General features: G+C 44.0%; 2 protein-coding genes across 2 annotated transcripts; one reads left to right on the top strand and one right to left on the bottom strand.

Moving 5' to 3' along the window:
- Positions 1-5,481: 5,481 nt before the first annotated feature.
- prph2b (peripherin 2b (retinal degeneration, slow)) lies at positions 5,482-10,883 on the top strand. Its single transcript, XM_085427833.1, has 3 exons — positions 5,482-6,284; positions 7,983-8,229; positions 9,829-10,883. The coding sequence occupies exons 1-3, from the start codon at positions 5,704-5,706 to the stop codon at positions 10,027-10,029; spliced, it is 1,029 nt and encodes a 342-aa protein (XP_085283959.1). The 5' UTR covers positions 5,482-5,703; the 3' UTR covers positions 10,030-10,883.
- A 3,014-nt stretch (positions 10,884-13,897) lies between these two features.
- On the bottom strand, positions 13,898-14,527 carry LOC146656446 (uncharacterized). Its single transcript, XM_085427331.1, has one exon. It carries the CDS (start codon positions 14,525-14,527, stop codon positions 13,898-13,900), a length of 630 nt encoding a protein of 209 aa, XP_085283457.1.
- Positions 14,528-17,039: the final 2,512 nt, after the last annotated feature.

The following is a 17,039-nucleotide window of genomic DNA, read 5'->3' as shown; positions in this document are numbered from 1 at the left end:
CACAAACTAAAAAATCTTATATCACCAGTCATGAAGCAATTTTAGTTTACTATCATCATCAGGGAATTGTGCAGCGTTTAAAGCGATCATTGTAGCTGTGATATTCTGGATTAGGCTCTTGAAAAGATCAGGACAGAAGGACGTGGATAGGTGCCTTTATTGAACAGCAGGACATCACACACTAACTTGTTGTTTCTTAGCGGTGCAGAAACTACCCTTTTTTGTTGTTATATATTGGTCAACCAAGAACTAGCCCTGTAACAGGCACTTCTGTATTTTACCACTTGGGGGCAACAATTCACTCTATTACATTCCTCCCCTTTTAGATTTGTAATTGAAATAAGCAACCCTTTAAAGAATGTATTTCACTGCCCCCACCATAAAGAAATATTCTGTGGCCCTTACGAACAATGAATAAATGTAGCCATTACTTCCATTATTAACTCTTCACTTCTAAAATAACTGGCAGTAAATAACTAAAACATAACTCTACATTTTCAAAGATTCAGTCTCTTTGGGGGAACTCTGCGTCTCTCTGGGTATCTGCGTTCCACAGATGGGCTTTGGGTGGTTTCTAGGGTGGATACTGGTGGTTCATCGGTTGTCTGTTTAGGTGGTTCAGGAGGTAAGGGGTGTGATGTTAAAATCCCAGGTGGACTTGGTGGTATCTCTGGAACAACACTGTCCATAATCACTTCTGGCCGTCCCTCTGAAACCGGTGAAAATATAACTGGGGGTTTCTCCACAGTCTGTCTCCATGGTAACAGGTGGTCCACATGTATTGTGCGTGTTCTCTGTCCCTCTTGTATCAGGTAAGTAACACTTCCCATTTTCTTCAGAACTGTTCCCTGAGTCCATTTTGTTTCCCCCCCCCTGAAGTTTCGGATACCCACAGCGTCTCCCTCCGAAAAAACACGAACAGGTTGGGTTTTGTAATCATGGTGTCGCTTCTGCTCAGACTGTTTCTGTTCAATGTGTCTGCTTAGTTCAGGTTTCAGCAGGCTGAAGCGAGTCCGGATCTGATGTTTCAGGAACAACTCTGCTGGTGTACGACCCGTCACAGTGTGCGGTGTACTGCGATACATGATAAGGAAGTTTGCCAAACGATGACTGAGTGGCAATGTGGCCTTACCATCTGCTTCCAGCACATTTTTCATCAGGGATCGTTTCAGGATTTGTACTGACCTCTCTGCTGCCCCCGTTTGATGCAGGATGATAGGCAGGAACAGCTGTGTGTCTGATCCCATTTAACTCCACGGTGTAGCTCCAGACCTTGCTGAGGATTGGATCCTTCATGGTTGCTCGCTCAATGTCTTTAGCTACTATTGGTAGCTCTTCCACATGTGAGAAATAGAAGATACTTCCCTCCTCGGCAATGTTTTCTGGCGTATTCCGAGGTAGACGTGACAATGCATCTGCATTAGCATGTTCAGCTGATCTTCTATATTCAATGTCATAGTTGTATGCCATTAGGATAAGAGCCCAGCGTTGCATTCTTAGTGCAGCGAGTGTTGGGACAGCTGACTTTGGCCCTAGTATAGCCAGCAGTGGCTTATGATCTGTTATGAGGGTGAATTTCCTTCCATACAGATATTTATGGAATTTCTTTACTCCAAAACTTATGGCAAGGGCCTCTTTTTCTATCTGGGCATACTTTTGCTCAGCTTCAGTTAATGTTCTTGATGCAAAAGCCACAGGCCTTTCCTCTCCATTTTCCATGACATGAGAGATGACTGCGCCCAATCCATAAGGTGATGCATTGCAGGCTAACTTCAATGGCAGATTTGTGCTGTAGTGCACCAACACTTTGTTCTGCAGCAGTAGACTTTTTGCATCCCTGAATGCTTTTGCACATTCCATGGTCCAAATCCATTTACGGTAGCATCTTTTCTCAACAGGTTATGCAAAGGCTGAAGAATGGTGGATGGATTTTCCAAAAATCGACTGTAGTAATTTAGAAGACCAAGAAAGGACTTCAGTTCAGTGACGTTTGTTGGTTCTGGTGCATTTGCTATGGCTGCTACCTTTTCCTCTAAAGGATGCAGACCATCCCTGTCAATACGATGACCCAGGTACTCCACACTGCTCTGAAGAAAGTGGCACTTGGAAAGCTTCACTCTGACACCATGCTTCTCCAGACGTGTGAGTACTTCCTCCAACCTCTTCAAATGATCCCTTTCAGATGAAGCAGTGATGAGGATGTCATCCAAAAAGCAGGTGACATGCTCCATCCCCTGAAGGATTTGATCCATCACAGACTGGAAAAGAGCCGGAGCACTGGAAACACCATAGCTGAGGCGATTGTACTTATAGAGACCTTTGTGTGTGTTTAAGCATATTTGCACTGCAGAAGACATAATGTGGATTGCACAACACTGGACATTATATTCTTCATTTCCAGTTAATACTTGTACAACTGCTGTTATTGTGTATATATTTATTTATATTTCTTCATACATTCTTATATAGTTCTATATTGTGTATTTTGTTGTACAGTTATTTTATTTTCAACTTTAATTTATATATTTTATCTTATTCTTTCCCAGTTAAATTTACCCTTCATTCTAATTTGTGTTGTACAGTTATTTCATTTTTAACCTTAATTTATATTTTATTCCTTCCTAGTAAAATTTACCCTTTTTAATTTTTCATATTTATTTCCTATCTTATTCATAGCCTTTTCCTTTTTTTGTTTTCTTTAGGTCACGAGCAGTTGTCCAAGCATTTCACTACATATCATACTGTGTATGACTGTGTACGTGACAAATAAAATTTGAATTTGAAATTTGATGCCCAGATACTTCTCTGATTCTTCATCTAACTGTAGCTGCTGATAGGCATGAGAAAGGTCAAGTTTACTGAAGGATGTTCCTCCAGCTAAAGTAGCAAACAAATCTTCAGTATTTGGAAGTGGATATCTTTCCTCTTCAACACACTGGTTGACACTGACTTTGTAGTCACCACATATCCTAATTGTTTTGTCTGCTTTTGGCACAGTAACAATAGGGGATGCCCACTCACTTTTCTCAACCTTTGAAATAACCTTCACCTTTTCCAATCTGTCCAGCTCCTTTTCCACAGCTTCTTTTAGTGCATAAGGAACTGGGCGAGCTTTACAGAAAATTGGTGCAGTGTTTGGTTTAGTGTGGATTCTAGCTTTAAATCTCTTTATGCAGCCTTGGTCATCCGAAAACACTGCCTGATGGCGCTGAATCACTTCTAGTACTCCTGGCTTTGCTTCTTTCTGTACCAGTACCTTGTGTACTGTGAAAATCTGTTTCCAGTTCAGCTGTAGTTTCTTTAACCAGTTTCGTCCAATCAGAGCTGGTCTGTCTCCCTGAACAACGATCAGTGGTAGGGTGATGTTTTGAGTCCCATACTGTACTGGTAACATAATATATCCACGCACAGCAATGTGTTGGCCTGAGAAGGACTTGAGCTTTAGCCCACTGGCTGGTTTTATAGGGAAATGAGTGAGATGTATCTGATAATACTTGTCTGATACTACCGACACTGCTGATCCTGTATCCAGCAGCATGGTGGTGTTCTTGCTCCCAAGCGCAACATCCACTGTGTATCCCTTCTCACTGGAGGTGATGGAGTACATTGAATAAACTCCAAAAAGTTCAGCTTCATCATTCCTACTTGAGCATTCATCCTCAGTTTCCAAATACTGAGTTTGCTGACTGAATTTTTTATTCCTGCAAGCACGTGCAGTGTGTCCTATTTTTGCACAAACATGACACTTTTCACTCTTAAATTTGCACTCACGTGCTGAATGCTTTCCACCACAACGATAACATGGTTGCTTCATTCCTGTGTCTTTTTTAGGTCCCTTCCAGTTCTTTGGCTTGTTATTGCCCTCTTGCCTGTTCTGTCCTTTCCATCCTTTGTTGGAAAAAATTTGGAGCATTTGTCAAGGCATTTACATGGTGAGGGTCCTGGCGTCCTGAGAACTCCATCGTATTTTTCGAAGCGAGTTCCATGGATACGGCAATCTCACATGCACGTGGAAATGTAAGATCTTTTTCCGATAGTAGCTTGCGCTGCACAGCATCAGAACGCAGCCCACTAACAAAACGATCCCTCAGGGCCTCATCCAAATATTGACCAAAATCACATGTGGCTGACAACTGCCTCAGAGCGACAACATAGTCAGAAACTGCCTCCCCTTCTTTCTGGTTACGTTTCTGAAAACGAAAACGCTCAGCTATCACCACTGGAGTCGGCTTATAATGCGCACTTAACGCTCCAGTCAGTGCTGCATATCCCATGGTACTCGGTACCCTCGGAGACACAAGAGTCTTTAGCAGCCTGTATGTATCTGCTCCGATCACAGAGAGAAACGTGCACACTTTCTTCTCATCGGAAACATCATTTGCCAACATCCATTGCTCCAACCGCTCCAAATATGACTCAAAATCTTCCTTCGATTCATTATACTCTTCAACACGACCCACATGCATCGCCATGTTAGCTCACCAAAAGCTGTTTCGCTGCAGCCGTGAAGAAAACGTCTTGGTTTGTATTTTTCTTTACATGTGAACACAGCCCTTCTACAGCCTCTGTCACGCTGTGGAAATCTTTAGAATCCTTGTCGCCAGTTGTGATATTCTGGATTAGGCTCTTGAAAAGATCAGGACAGAAGGACGTGGATAGGTGCCTTTATTGAACAGCAGGACATCACACACTAACTTGTTGTTTCTTAGCGGTGCAGAAACTACCCTTTTTTGTTGTTATATATTGGTCAACCAAGAACTAGCCCTGTAACAGGCACTTCTGTATTTTACCACTGGGGGGGCAACAATTCACTCTATTACAGTAGCGGTCACTCAGAGAGGCAGCTGTGCTGTGTTTGATGGTTTCTCTTTACAATACTTTGCAAATGCATCCTCAGCCTTCAGCATTCACTTCTGCAGGTATGAGAGCATCGTGGACATCACACGAAGGTGTGGAGTCTAGATAAACAGTCTGAATGGTAAGCCTTGATAGTTTAAAAACTAGTAAAATCACTGCCTGACTTCAGATCGGGAAGTGCTCTGTTGTATTCGGTCTCTGCTTTGGGATCTCTACAAAACACCAGGACTGTGAGATGGCCTAACTCTCTGTGTACCTGCACAGTAAGCTCCCCTGGGTCTCTGGGTTTTCAAGTTCTCTCAAATGTAACCTGCTCAGTGCATGTGCACAGCATCTTTTACCACGGAGATACAAGTTTTCTCACTAAACAGAGTTCAGGCTCCTGCTCACAGGAGGTTTGTTGGACTGCTTACTGAGACTACCCTGCCCTGAGGTGAGGCAGGTGAACTCTGCTCAGTGAAGCTTGTGACAGTGAGGAGGAAGCAGCTGCTTAACATCAAACCAATTAGGAGTTAGAGGAGGGATTAGAGGCAGCAGCTGATCTGCTGATAATGAGCTCAGGAGGCTTTAGGATGACGAGCTGCCGCATGCTCGCATTCACACCTCCATACATCCTGCAGGAAATACTCACTTGGTCTGTGTGAATATTGTGCAGTGTTTGATGGTGGACTCCTCTGCTCCCTCAGTAACATGGACTGTTGGCCCCCTTGCAGCTCAGCATTATGGGCCTGAAACCAGTAGATGTTGTTTTTTCACGAGTAAAGCTCTGAATCTGAGTCTGAACTGCAGCTGCTTCTTATTGAATCCTGACCCTCAGTGTCTGTTTGAATTCTCAGAGTTGCTAAAATGCCTTTCATGCCGGTGAAGTTCAACCTGCAGAAGCGGGTCAAGCTGGCTCAGGGTCTATGGATGCTCTACTGGTTTTCAGTCATCGCAGGGATCCTCATCTTCAGCCTCGGCATCTTCTTCAAGATTGAGCTGCGGAAGAGAAGTGAGATGATGGACAACAACGAGAGCCACCTGGTGCCCAACTTGCTGATCCTGGTGGGATTGCTGGCTTGCGGCCTTAATGCCTTTGGAGGGAAGGTGTGCCATGACTCTCTGGATCCCATCAAGTTCTCCAAATGGAAGCCGATGTTGAAGACATATTTGCTGCTGTGCTGCGGCTTCAACGTGTTGCTGGTACTCGTGTCGCTGCTCTGCTTCCTTATGCAGTTCTCCGTATACCTGACACTGGCCGAGGGCCTGAGTTACGCCATCCGGTTTTACAAGGACACGGACACTCCAGGGCGCTGCTTCATGAAGAGGACGCTGGACATGACGCAGATCGAGTTCCACTGCTGCGGGAACAACAATTTCAGGGATTGGTTTGAGGTTCAGTGGATCAGCAACCGCTACCTGGACATGAGCAACGATGTGGTCAAAGAGTGAGTATCTGAGCGGGGTGGCCGGTCACGTGGAGCCATTATTGAAAAGTTATCGATGTTGTTGGATAATGTATCTGCTGTTTAAGAATTTACACACAGAGCTGGCACCTGATTCTATTAGATGAATCCATAATTATTCTATAGAAATTGTCCATCTGAATATTCCTCTATATTTTAATCAAACTCATCAATTTTTAACAAAGCAGCAGCCTCGGGAAAAGTGTCTCTGGGATCACGACACAAGTCTGATCAGCAGCTCCTCGTTGAACTGAGCACCTCAGATATTTCTAAATTAAATTTCTCAGGTTTTATTCATTAGTTTCTCAGATGAATTAAACATTGGGCTCAGCAGAGGATCAGAGAGGTCTTAAGGAGGTAAAAGTCAACGTTTAGGAGCTTCGTGCGGGGCGTCTCCTCTGAGACTCTAATCTGTCACTTGATCCTTAAACACAGCAAAGCGGACATTAAAGAAACAGCTTCTGATCAGAAATGAACACGTCTGATTGGCTGCAGCTCTGAAATAGTGGCAAACCTGTAACTATTTTGTTTTCTGTTCTAATGTGTTTAAAAGAGATTATTTTTTTCTCTCTAATATAATTGATCCAACTTAAAGCCATACCCACAGCTTGTACCAATTAACAAGTTAAATAACATACTGCATCTGACAAAGTGAAAACTTTACATGTCGCTGTTCTTCATATTTGAACGAAGCAGTCTTATTCTCCATCAGTGTCTCTGCTGAGTTGAATTGTGGGATATAAATTATATTGTATGCTCTTGCCATAAGAAGGTTTCCGATTGACTAAAACGTCTAATGGACTATTTTGTACTCTACTCTACTTTTCTCACTTTGAGTCTAAAACTGCAACGTTTAATGATGATTTTTATCAGATAATTTGATCACATCTGGTAGTACCATCCATAGACAAATTTACCAATATTTTTAACATATTGGTTAAATTTGACATCACCCTCCAAGATAATCTAACAAGTTTAAACGTGACAGGAAAAGGGAGAGTTTATTTTCTTCTTAATGACCTTCCTCCAAAAGGGCAAACCAGTTTTCAGATTTGGAGAGCAGATAAATCATCCAGAGGTGCAGACTGTAGTGAGTTTCACTGTTGTCATGAAACATTTGCGTGGCTTTACTTCCACTTAAATTGAGCGGAAGGCTGCCATAAGAGACATTTCCTCTGCAGCATTCAGTGCCTGGTCCTCAACAGTTTTCCATCACAGTGAATAATCTTATTAAAGCAGAGTGCAGCTGTATGCTGACGGTCCTCTCAGTTATGGCTCTGATGTTCTGCTCAGTTATGATTCTTTTGAAATTCTTACTTTCCATGCAAACAGCCTTGCCTTGCAAACATAACTGTTATGGAGGCCTTCCTCCACAGTGGCCAGTGAGTGTTTCACCTCCACATGGTTCTTGCTCATAGGGTTGCCCTCTCTGAAAGTTCAGGAACTCAGGAAAATTGGTCGACTTCTTGCCGTATTTTATTGATCTTTGGTTTAGTCTCTGTAGTAACGTATAGTTCCTATTAGCTTACTTTTGTCTTGAGTCACCTGTGCTGCAACCGTTCATTCATTTCAGCATAGATTTAACTAACCCATTTCCAGAGCAATGGGGGGGTCGTCGCTAATCTCTCCTCAGTCCCCAGGCTGGCTTTGTTTGACCTCTGACCTGTGTTTGGCCTGCAGTCGAGTCCTCAGTAACGTGGAGGGGAAGTATCTGATGGACAGCGTCCCATTCAGCTGCTGTAACCCCGGGTCCCCCCGGCCCTGCATCCAGCACCACCTGACCAATAACTCTGCTCATTACGACTATGACCACCGCACAGAGGAGCTCAACATCTGGACCCGGGGCTGCCTTGAGGCCCTCTTCTCCTATTACAGCAGCCTGATGAGCAGCATTGGTGTTTTTGTCCTCTTTGCCATCATCCTGGAGGTAAGACCCCACCCACATTCCACTGCAGCCAATCAGCCAAACAGACATCTCTTTGATTCAGATGTTCAGCTTAGAAAATCTGAAGCTGCAACATAACGACTAAAATTGAATGGAAACAGCTAGCCTGGTCCTGTGACATACTCCATCTGCAAATGTCTGAGAAGCTGTGATGGCGCGTGAGACCCAGAAATAAAAAGCGTTGCTCTACAGTTTATTAGCAGTTTCCAGCTGCTCTTCTGCTCATCTAACATATCAAATCTAGTCTGACAAATTATTTCAATAAGCAGCCAATGAAAGGCTGAAACCTAACCTAAGCATATCTTCTGTTGTTTTAATGTCAAACTTGTCAGTGCATCTCAGATTTGTTAGTTTCACTTTATTTTCCTTCTGCTCTAATGAAAGCTTCACATTGTACAGGAGAAACCGGGCATGTGGCTGTTCTAAAGCCGGGTGCTTTGTTTGAAAAAGCAATGGAAAAAAAAAAATCAGTGAATGTGTGTTTGGTGCTGTTTTTAACTCATTTGTTCAAAGTGAACAGGCTTAAGTCTTTGACTTTCTCTCTCGGGTGAATCCAGGCTCCAAGTTCTCTTCCTAATCTTGTGATTTAGAACGAGATCATTGCAGCAGCACCCCTGCAGTAAATTCAGCGGAGTGAGCAGGTTAACAGAATAACTGATTGGTGTGGGATTAGCATTAGTACTGATGTTCCTGAGCGGCTGCTGTATCACGACACGGCACACACCATTTAAAAAGGCCGTTTTTGTTTAAATTCTCTGTGCGACTCCAACTGCATCATGAAAACGCACACATTCTCTGCATGACTGTTTCTGTTGTGGCTGTGACTGTGTGATTTCTGTTGTGCTCATACGTGACTCAGGACCTGAGGTGGATCATCTGGTGAAATGTCACATTAAGTGGTGGTCAGGCTCACTGAGGATAAGGAGCTATTTCTGGGGGGTTAATCTGTCCACAGAAACAGCAGGTTGCATTCTGGGAAAATAAGGATGAGGGACACTTCCTGAGAGGGAGAAGTGAGTTGGAATCTGGGTCAAAACAACATGTTTGACCTGAAAGGCTTAAGTTAAAAAAACAACATCCTGAACTCAGTTTTTCCTCACTCCTCAGTTTAAAGGGCGAGCCTCGGTTCAGTACCAGGCTCTCTGTAGTTTGCAATTCGGTCTATGATCTTAATAAAGCAGAGTGTGACTGTATGCTCATGATATTGCCATTTGCCACTCGGAGGCTCTCACGCTGTTCTCTGAACAAAGCAAACAATAATGTGTAATTGTCGTTAGGGTGCTGCTAAAGAAAATAAAAGGGCCCAAAATTGTACTGAAGCCTTCTAACAGAAAATTTCACATTTCTTTTGACAGAGTCTGTTAAATGAGCACAAAACAAAACTACTAATACCAACTAAAAATGACCACAAACAACATTCCTGTCACCACAATGTTCTCTGGGGGGACTGTAGGGATTTAAAACTCGGTCAGAACCAGAGATTCACCTTAAAATGATGAGGTCATAAAATATTACATGTACTTGGCTGGATGGGTTTTTCCTGGATTTGCCATAAATGTGAGCTGTGTGTGTCTATGTCAGTCTGTGGACATGGCAGGGCTGAAGTACTTGAGCACAGCGCTTGAGACGATGGCAGAGCCGGAGAACCCCGAGTGTGAGAGTGAGGGCTGGCTGCTCGAGAAGGGCGTCAAGGAGACGTTCAGCGATCTGCTCACCAAATTGAAGACCCTTGGGAGGACCAACCAGGTGGAAGGCGGAGATGCTCCAGAGGCCAACACCTGATAGCCAAACCCACCACAGAGGACTGATGTCTCCCCTTCTCTTCACCCCCCTCAAATGCCATCTCTCCCCCCATAAGAGGGAGAAAAGAACTGTATATAAGCCACACATGCACATTAATGTGAACATTTGAAGTTCCTGTGAATGTCGATATTTTCTGTAAATATGTTAAACAGAGTTTATTTTTAAAAAAGAGGAACGTGCTCCTGTAATTAAAACATCATCACCCCTTTCAGAGTAGCAGTTCCTGTCAGGCGGTGGTTAGACCATCAGACAGCATCGGGTCCCAGTGAGTCTATTCCCACCAATGTGTCTGAGTGTTGCAGTTCCGTGTTTGTCCAGCAGGGAGCACACAGCCAAGACAGCACGGATCCATCGACGTCATCATTAGTGTAAAAAGATCAACCTAGTTATTATTTCTTACATCCAGATGTTTGAATGTGTGTCATTTCTGCTGGCTTTCTCCAGCAATCACTGGAGACTTTAACATGAGAGAACAAACCACTAAGCAGCCCACAACGTACCAGTGCTGCCATCTGTGAGAGCAGGCAGCAATGACAGAGGTTCATACACAGCAGCATGACTCCTGTATAAAACTCCTGTCAGTACAGAGGCTCAGATGGTGTTCACACAGCTGTACTTATTGCCTGTATACGAAACATGCACATGCAGGTGTATATACAGGTGTAAAGTTAATGTAACTGATGTAGGACTAACAGAAACGGCACATCTTACATTATTATAAAGGCCGGTGTGCACAGGTGTATACAGAGCTAAGCACATAAACTACAGGTATAAAAATGATCATTTGTCAGTTTGATGTGGTCGTTATTTTTCTTTTTTTTTTTAAATGTCAACATCTTATCAAGTCTTTGTTGATAAATGGCTACCGAATGCTTCACCTTAACACAAGTTAAGTGTGTTTCTGCTTGGGTCTGTTCATTATGCACTGAGCAGGTGAGTTAACAGCACTGACTGTCTCTGCAGTTTAAAAAATTTAATACCCCTCACTGACGAAATGCTCCTAGTGTGATTTCAAACCGCACAACGAATGGAGCAGAGCTGTGTCCAACACATGCCGTCACAGATGGGTTATTCCTGCAGGTGTGGGTGACATGTCCAGAAAGAACACCCGGCAGACTGAATTCAGGTTGAAAAATGGGCTGTGGCAATCGTGTGATTGGTTATGAGGCGTTTCCTTTATTGCTTTCTTTCTCTGTAAGGTCTGAAACCTGTGATTATTTAAGGGACAGGAAAGAGAGAGAGAAATCTGCTCTCAGATTTGTAGTTAAAGCCAAGTCCACTGCATAGAGCATCATATGTTTCTGTTTCTTTGGAGAGAGTGATGTCTTCAGTCAGTTGTTGTGGGTTGGTTGGAGCTTCTAGTTCTGTGTATGATAAAACCTATAAAGAGATTGTGACTGAAACCAAGCTGTCTGACTCATCTTTTATCAAACACAGCTTTGGAACACGTAACATAAAAATATATTTATATATTATTAGATATCTATAACTACTGTGAGAAAACCTTCAGCTTTGGTCTTTATTGTGCTGTCTTAGGTGTTCAGGTGTGAAATACTTTAGTGTTTTACAGCTTATATTAAATTCACATTACATTTTTGTAAGTACATCTTTAGCAGTATGTCTGTGAAGGTTCTCAGTCATCCAGGCCATCGTAGTCTAAGGAGCTTGGAAAGAAAAGCGTCTGGACTTCTTTAAGTTGCTTGAAGACGTTTCACCTCTCATCCGAGAAGCTTCTTCTGTTCAACTGAAGAAGCTTTTCTTTCCAAGCTATCTTTAGCAGTACATTTTACAGGGGTTTTTTTTTTTTGGTGTTTTTCTTGCAGTATTTATTGTGCTTTATTAAAAAAAAGTGTCATTTAAAGTTCCTTGGGATGTTATTACAGTGTTTTGTTTTACTTTTTTGGTCTTATCACTAGTACCATCGCTTTTATTGTGATATTTTTACAGTTTTCTTTTATAGTTTTTTGGGGGGAGTTTCTTGCAGTATTTTTCCAGTGTTATACATCATTGTGTGACATGTGCAGTTCATTACCTCACCTGAGCAGATAAATGGTTAATCAGCTCACAGGGAGATTAACTCTGTTTATATCAGCTAAAGGTCAAAGACAGTGACCGTGACGCAGAGAGGAACCTGGGGGGTCCAGAGATGGAGCCAAGTCCAAGTCCTTTAAAGGACACTGTAGACATCGTGAAGCAATACGAACACAAACCTACCCCGCACTAGCTGACTGCAGACAGTGTAAATGGACTGGACTCTGCCTCGAATCTTCCGCCTTTTTAAAATGTACATTGGTCAGTGCATGGTGTAACCAAAACCTGAAAACCTGCACACCAGTACCTTTGCCACAGACTGGTTGTAACTAATGTTTATCGTGTTGGACCAGTATTACCAGCTACTGAAGAACAGGAGGGTCAGCTGACGGTCAAGAACTGGGGAAGATGAGGATCCACTCAGAGGTTAGAGATTAAAGCAAAGCTGAGGAAGCGATTTAAACTTTGATCCTTTTAATGCAGCACGCAATGCTTTAACCCAATGGGAGGTTAACAAGAATACAGGTGATGCTAACTCTGTTCCAAAGTACAGTGCCTCAGTCTGAGCATGATTAGAGAAACAGAAAAAAATGGAGACTTCGTACAAAAGTGTAAAAACGAACATTAATGAGAGACAATAAAGGAGTTCAACATGAATGAAATATTCTGAAGTGGAGAGAACGGATTCAGAACCAGGTCTGATGTGAAGACCTGATGATTAGTTTTGGTTAAGACAGAAGTTTCTGTTTTACACATTTGTGGCGGGGTGTGGTCAGTGGCGCGGCTGCAGCGAGGTGAACACACCTGAACGACATCTGCAATCACGCCTCACCTGCATAAAAGGAAGAACTGGGTCCGGTCTGAGGGTTGTTGTTGGTGTTGTTGGTGATGTGCTCGGCTATGAGCTGAAAAGCTGCAGCTGTGTGTGTAAAGAACAGCAACCAGAAATAAAAGATGAGATGATGATGAGATAGCCTTTATTTGTCAGTTGCAGGTCTTTTGCCCACAACCGAGCTGACAGACCTTGCCGACCGTACATACAATACAAACATCACATTGGGGAGACAGGTCAGGCTAGGTAGCAAGGAAAAAAACATCAAAATGTGTAACACAAAAGGATAATACAGGAATGCACAGATATCAACACATCATAGCACAATAAACACAGACAGCAACATGGGAAAGAGTTCCAGTGTGTACATCTGATCTGGGACTGCTGCAATCTTTCAACTGCGCCTCCAACTGACCCGATGTCCACATCAGAGGGGAGGTAAGCGTTGGAGGTGGCGTTGGATCCGGGGTAGGGAGGGTGATACGTCGGTGAGTGCTTATCAGTATCAGTATGTGTGTGCGTGTCCATAGTTCAGCTGAGACAGTGTCCTTCGCCCTGCCAGGCTAAGTAAACAGTCTTCCAGCCAACCCTGGCGGCCTTGTAGGGAATGGGAACCCATATGGAAAAGAAATTGTAAAAACTTATATGTGATTACTCATGAAAGTGGCCACTTTCTCATTACTTTCATACATTGTTTTAGTAAGTATCCAAAACATACAAGTTTCATCATATAATTTTTCAAGGGATCTTATATCTGTTTTCACTCTTATATGCTTTTCATACAAGTTTCACACAAGACAGATACAAACTTTATAAGATTTATATATATCTTTTCCATATGGAAAGGAACAGACTCAACACAGTCGTTATCAGGGAGTTTTTGTTCAGCTCCAGCCTTGAGCCCACAGCTGGCGCCGAAGGGGTAACCGCATTATGATGGTGATTTTTCTTTTGCAACAACTCATGAGAATTTCAAGCTGTTCTTTAACACTCCGACACTGGTCTCTCAATCTCCCGTTGGATAGCCGCGAGTTTCTCCATGATGTTATTAACCTTCAGTTCCGTGGTGTTGTCATTCTTTTGCTCAAAAGGCAGATTCTGAGACCTCACAACCGCAGTCAGCTGTTCCAAGATGTAATCCAACTTCCGCGCAGAGGTGTTGTTCCGGGTGGACTTTTCCTTGATGTAATCCAATATACACTCAGAGGTCTTATTCTGAGCATTCACTGCAGCTGTAAGCGCCTCCAAGCGCTTAACCATGCTGCACTCAGTGAGCCCTTTCTGAGAAGTCGCGCCTCGTCCCATCGTTCCAATCCCAGTGGGCAGCCTTGGGGGGGTTTGAAGAGCCGGTTCCGCTTTCTTAATTCTCCAATAAGCCAGGGCCAAGCCAGCTCCGATCAGCAAGAACCCTGTTATCATGGTTCCGAATAGGTAGATATCTTCAGCGTCCTCGATCCACAGTCCCGCCAGGCACACGATCCTCCAGTTCTGCCACCCGTCCATCGTGTACCCGGCAGGGAAAGTCCCTCCAGGGCACTCGGGCTCTCCCAAGCCCAGACTTCTCGTTGAGAAAAGGGTGTCAATAGCATTCAGAGACCAGTTGATGAAATCCATAATTCTCTTTAGGTTTTAGAAACAGACTGTGAGAGAGTGTTCCAGGGAAAGTAATACAAAAAACACGAGACTAGACAAGGACATAAGAACTAAGCAGGGAAGATAAGGGAGAGGAGAAAAAGTGCGTCCGCCTCCTCCGAGAGCCAAAGCAGAAAATAAAAGTGTATGCTGGAAAGCATGGAGACGTGGTCAGGTCTGCTGTGGATTTCTTCCAACGTTATATGTTGGATTCATGAGGTTTGGGGCATGGCAACCCAGTACCGGGCAAGCCAGGGAAGGTGCTGGCCCAAAGTGTAGCCAAGCTCGTGACCACCTCCACCCTGACCACCACCTCTTCAACATCCTGGCTTCTGGAGAAAGCTTCAGATCCATCAGGTGCAAAACCAACAGACTAAAGAACAGCTTCTTCCCGTGGGCTGTCAGAACTCTTTTTTTTTTTTTCTTTTTTTTTGCCTGTCCCATTTGGTTCTTTAGCCGTCAGAATTGTTGTCTGAAGACCAACAAGGAGACCCAATGGATTTACCACCGGGAGTGAGCTGGTACATACCTGAGCGCCCAGCCCCGGACACCAAGAACCACCACTGCACCGACCCCTGAGGGCATCAGTCACCGGCAGGGAGTGTGGTGAGGGGAGATAGGCCTTGGAGGGCCTAGAAGTTCCCAGAGAGGTGGAGTCTAAGACCCGACCTGACATATAGACACAGACAAACAGGCACACACAGACACAAACATGCATTCCCACCCTCATGCACACATATACAAACACTCAGCACTCACCCAACGTAAGGATTGACATAAATGGACATATACACACAATCACACTCCCCAAACATACTCTATACCCCAGGTCCAGAACCCAGACCCAAGAGATGTTACCCTTCCCCCCGGGGTGGAGGCAAGCAGACCGTCCCAGGCTCCGCAGCAGCAGGGAGGCCAATCGGACAGCCAACATCTCCTCCCAGCCCCCCCGCCCCGATGGCTAGCAGAGAACGGGGGTGTGTGTGAAGACCCCATACCTCCCTCCTCCCGCTCATGTGTAGTGTTGCTGCGTGTTGTTCTAAAGTGCATTTAAAACAAGGGAGAGCATGGTGCTGCTGCCAGAGAGCAGCAGGTGTTAGCACGGCCCCTCCCGAGAACCCTCAATGTCTACATGGATTTAAAATTGAGAGGTGGGCACCGGTGCCAGAGGTAGGTTTGAGTACACAGACCGTCCACTGGACGCCGTTAACGTGCCCACCCTCAAGGCCCTACATATATATGTGTGTTATGAGAGTGTAAGTAATGTGGATGTCTAAGTTGTGAGATAAAATTGAGGCACAGGTGGCCAGAAGGGGACAGGGGGGGGGGGGGAATGTCTCCCCTGCACCCTGGTGACACACCCGCACCCCAAGGCCCTACCTGTGTGGGTGAGTGTGGTGGAGCGGGAAGAGGGAGGTAGCCAGGGATGGGGAGGAAAACGAGGGAGGATGCCCCTCCCTAGGGCCAGCTCCCCCGCTGACCCCAGTAGGCACCCTCGTCCTCTGGTGCCCACCAAGGCAAGGGAGCCCAGGTCCATCCACACCGGGGCCTACAGTAGCAGCACTGCAGAGCCCCACAGGACCCGGGGCAGCCCACCCTACCCCACCGCAGAGGAAACTGTACCCACCCCAACATTCAATCATCTCAGAACTCTTAATGCAAGAGTGTGAGCAGACCTCTCCCATACAGTCATACAGCCACTCTGTCGCTGCTATTTATTATGCTCCCATTTTTTTTCTCCTATGCAATATTTCAGCAGATGTGCAGATGATCCATGTCCTTAATGACCTTCCACCCTTATTTATTATTTATTATATTTTATTACGATGCCCTTGTAATGCTTGTTTTTCTTTTTCTTTTTTTGTATATTGTTTTCTTTACTTTCAGACCTTTGTGATCTTGCTGCCTAACTTCACAGTGCAAGCAACTGTATAATGATAATAAAAGTTCTAGGTTCTTTATGCATTTTAAGTTAATTTTATGTTTTTAAGCTACAATAAATAAGCAACTTCATGTTTAAAAAATCAGATTGTAATGTTTAGATTGTTGGTTTTAAAACAAACATTGGTGGAAACAATGTTCAATCTATTTACAGTTGACGATATTTTAAGTTACACGCCACACTCGGTAGAAGGCAGCATGTTTTCCTTTTTCAGTGGGTGGTAGAGATTTGGAGATGGATGCAGCAAAGTTTTCCAGCTGTGGGTAAAGAGTGTGAGTGTCATTGCTCCCTTCACGTTAATGCAGCCATTGAGGTATGCAATTAGCATTTTATGTGTTGCTAGAAAAATAAGATGTTTTTTTGTGACAGAGCTGTTTATATGTTAGTCACAGAATGTGTCAACATTTTGTAAAGGTCAAAATGTGAATGTTTATGTTGTTGAATAATATGCTTTATGAGAACGCCTTACTGTAAAAAATTGATTATTTTATGTTGTTTTGTACATCATGGCATCATTGGTAGCACCTGTGTCCAACAACCTGGAGAGAGTTA

This window comes from Rhamphochromis longiceps, linkage group LG13 (genome assembly GCF_057381845.1).
Source record: "Rhamphochromis longiceps isolate RC_006_pf linkage group LG13, R_longiceps_female_GT1.1, whole genome shotgun sequence".
NCBI classification, from domain to species: Eukaryota; Metazoa; Chordata; class Actinopteri; order Cichliformes; family Cichlidae; genus Rhamphochromis; species Rhamphochromis longiceps.
Note: the sequence above shows the minus strand (reverse complement) of the source record. Positions and strands in the feature narration are given on the sequence as shown.

Excerpts from the sequence above, each read along its gene's own strand:
- prph2b (XM_085427833.1), top strand. The coding sequence starts at position 5,704 with ATGCCTTTCATGCCGGTGAAGTTCAACCTGCAGAAGCGGGTCAAGCTG. Across the intron at positions 6,285-7,982 it reads AGCAACGATGTGGTCAAAGA|TCGAGTCCTCAGTAACGTGG; the intron begins GTGAGTATCTGA and ends TTTGGCCTGCAG. Across the intron at positions 8,230-9,828 it reads TCTTTGCCATCATCCTGGAG|TCTGTGGACATGGCAGGGCT; the intron begins GTAAGACCCCAC and ends TGTCTATGTCAG.
- LOC146656446 (XM_085427331.1), bottom strand. The coding sequence starts at position 14,527 with ATGGATTTCATCAACTGGTCTCTGAATGCTATTGACACCCTTTTCTCA.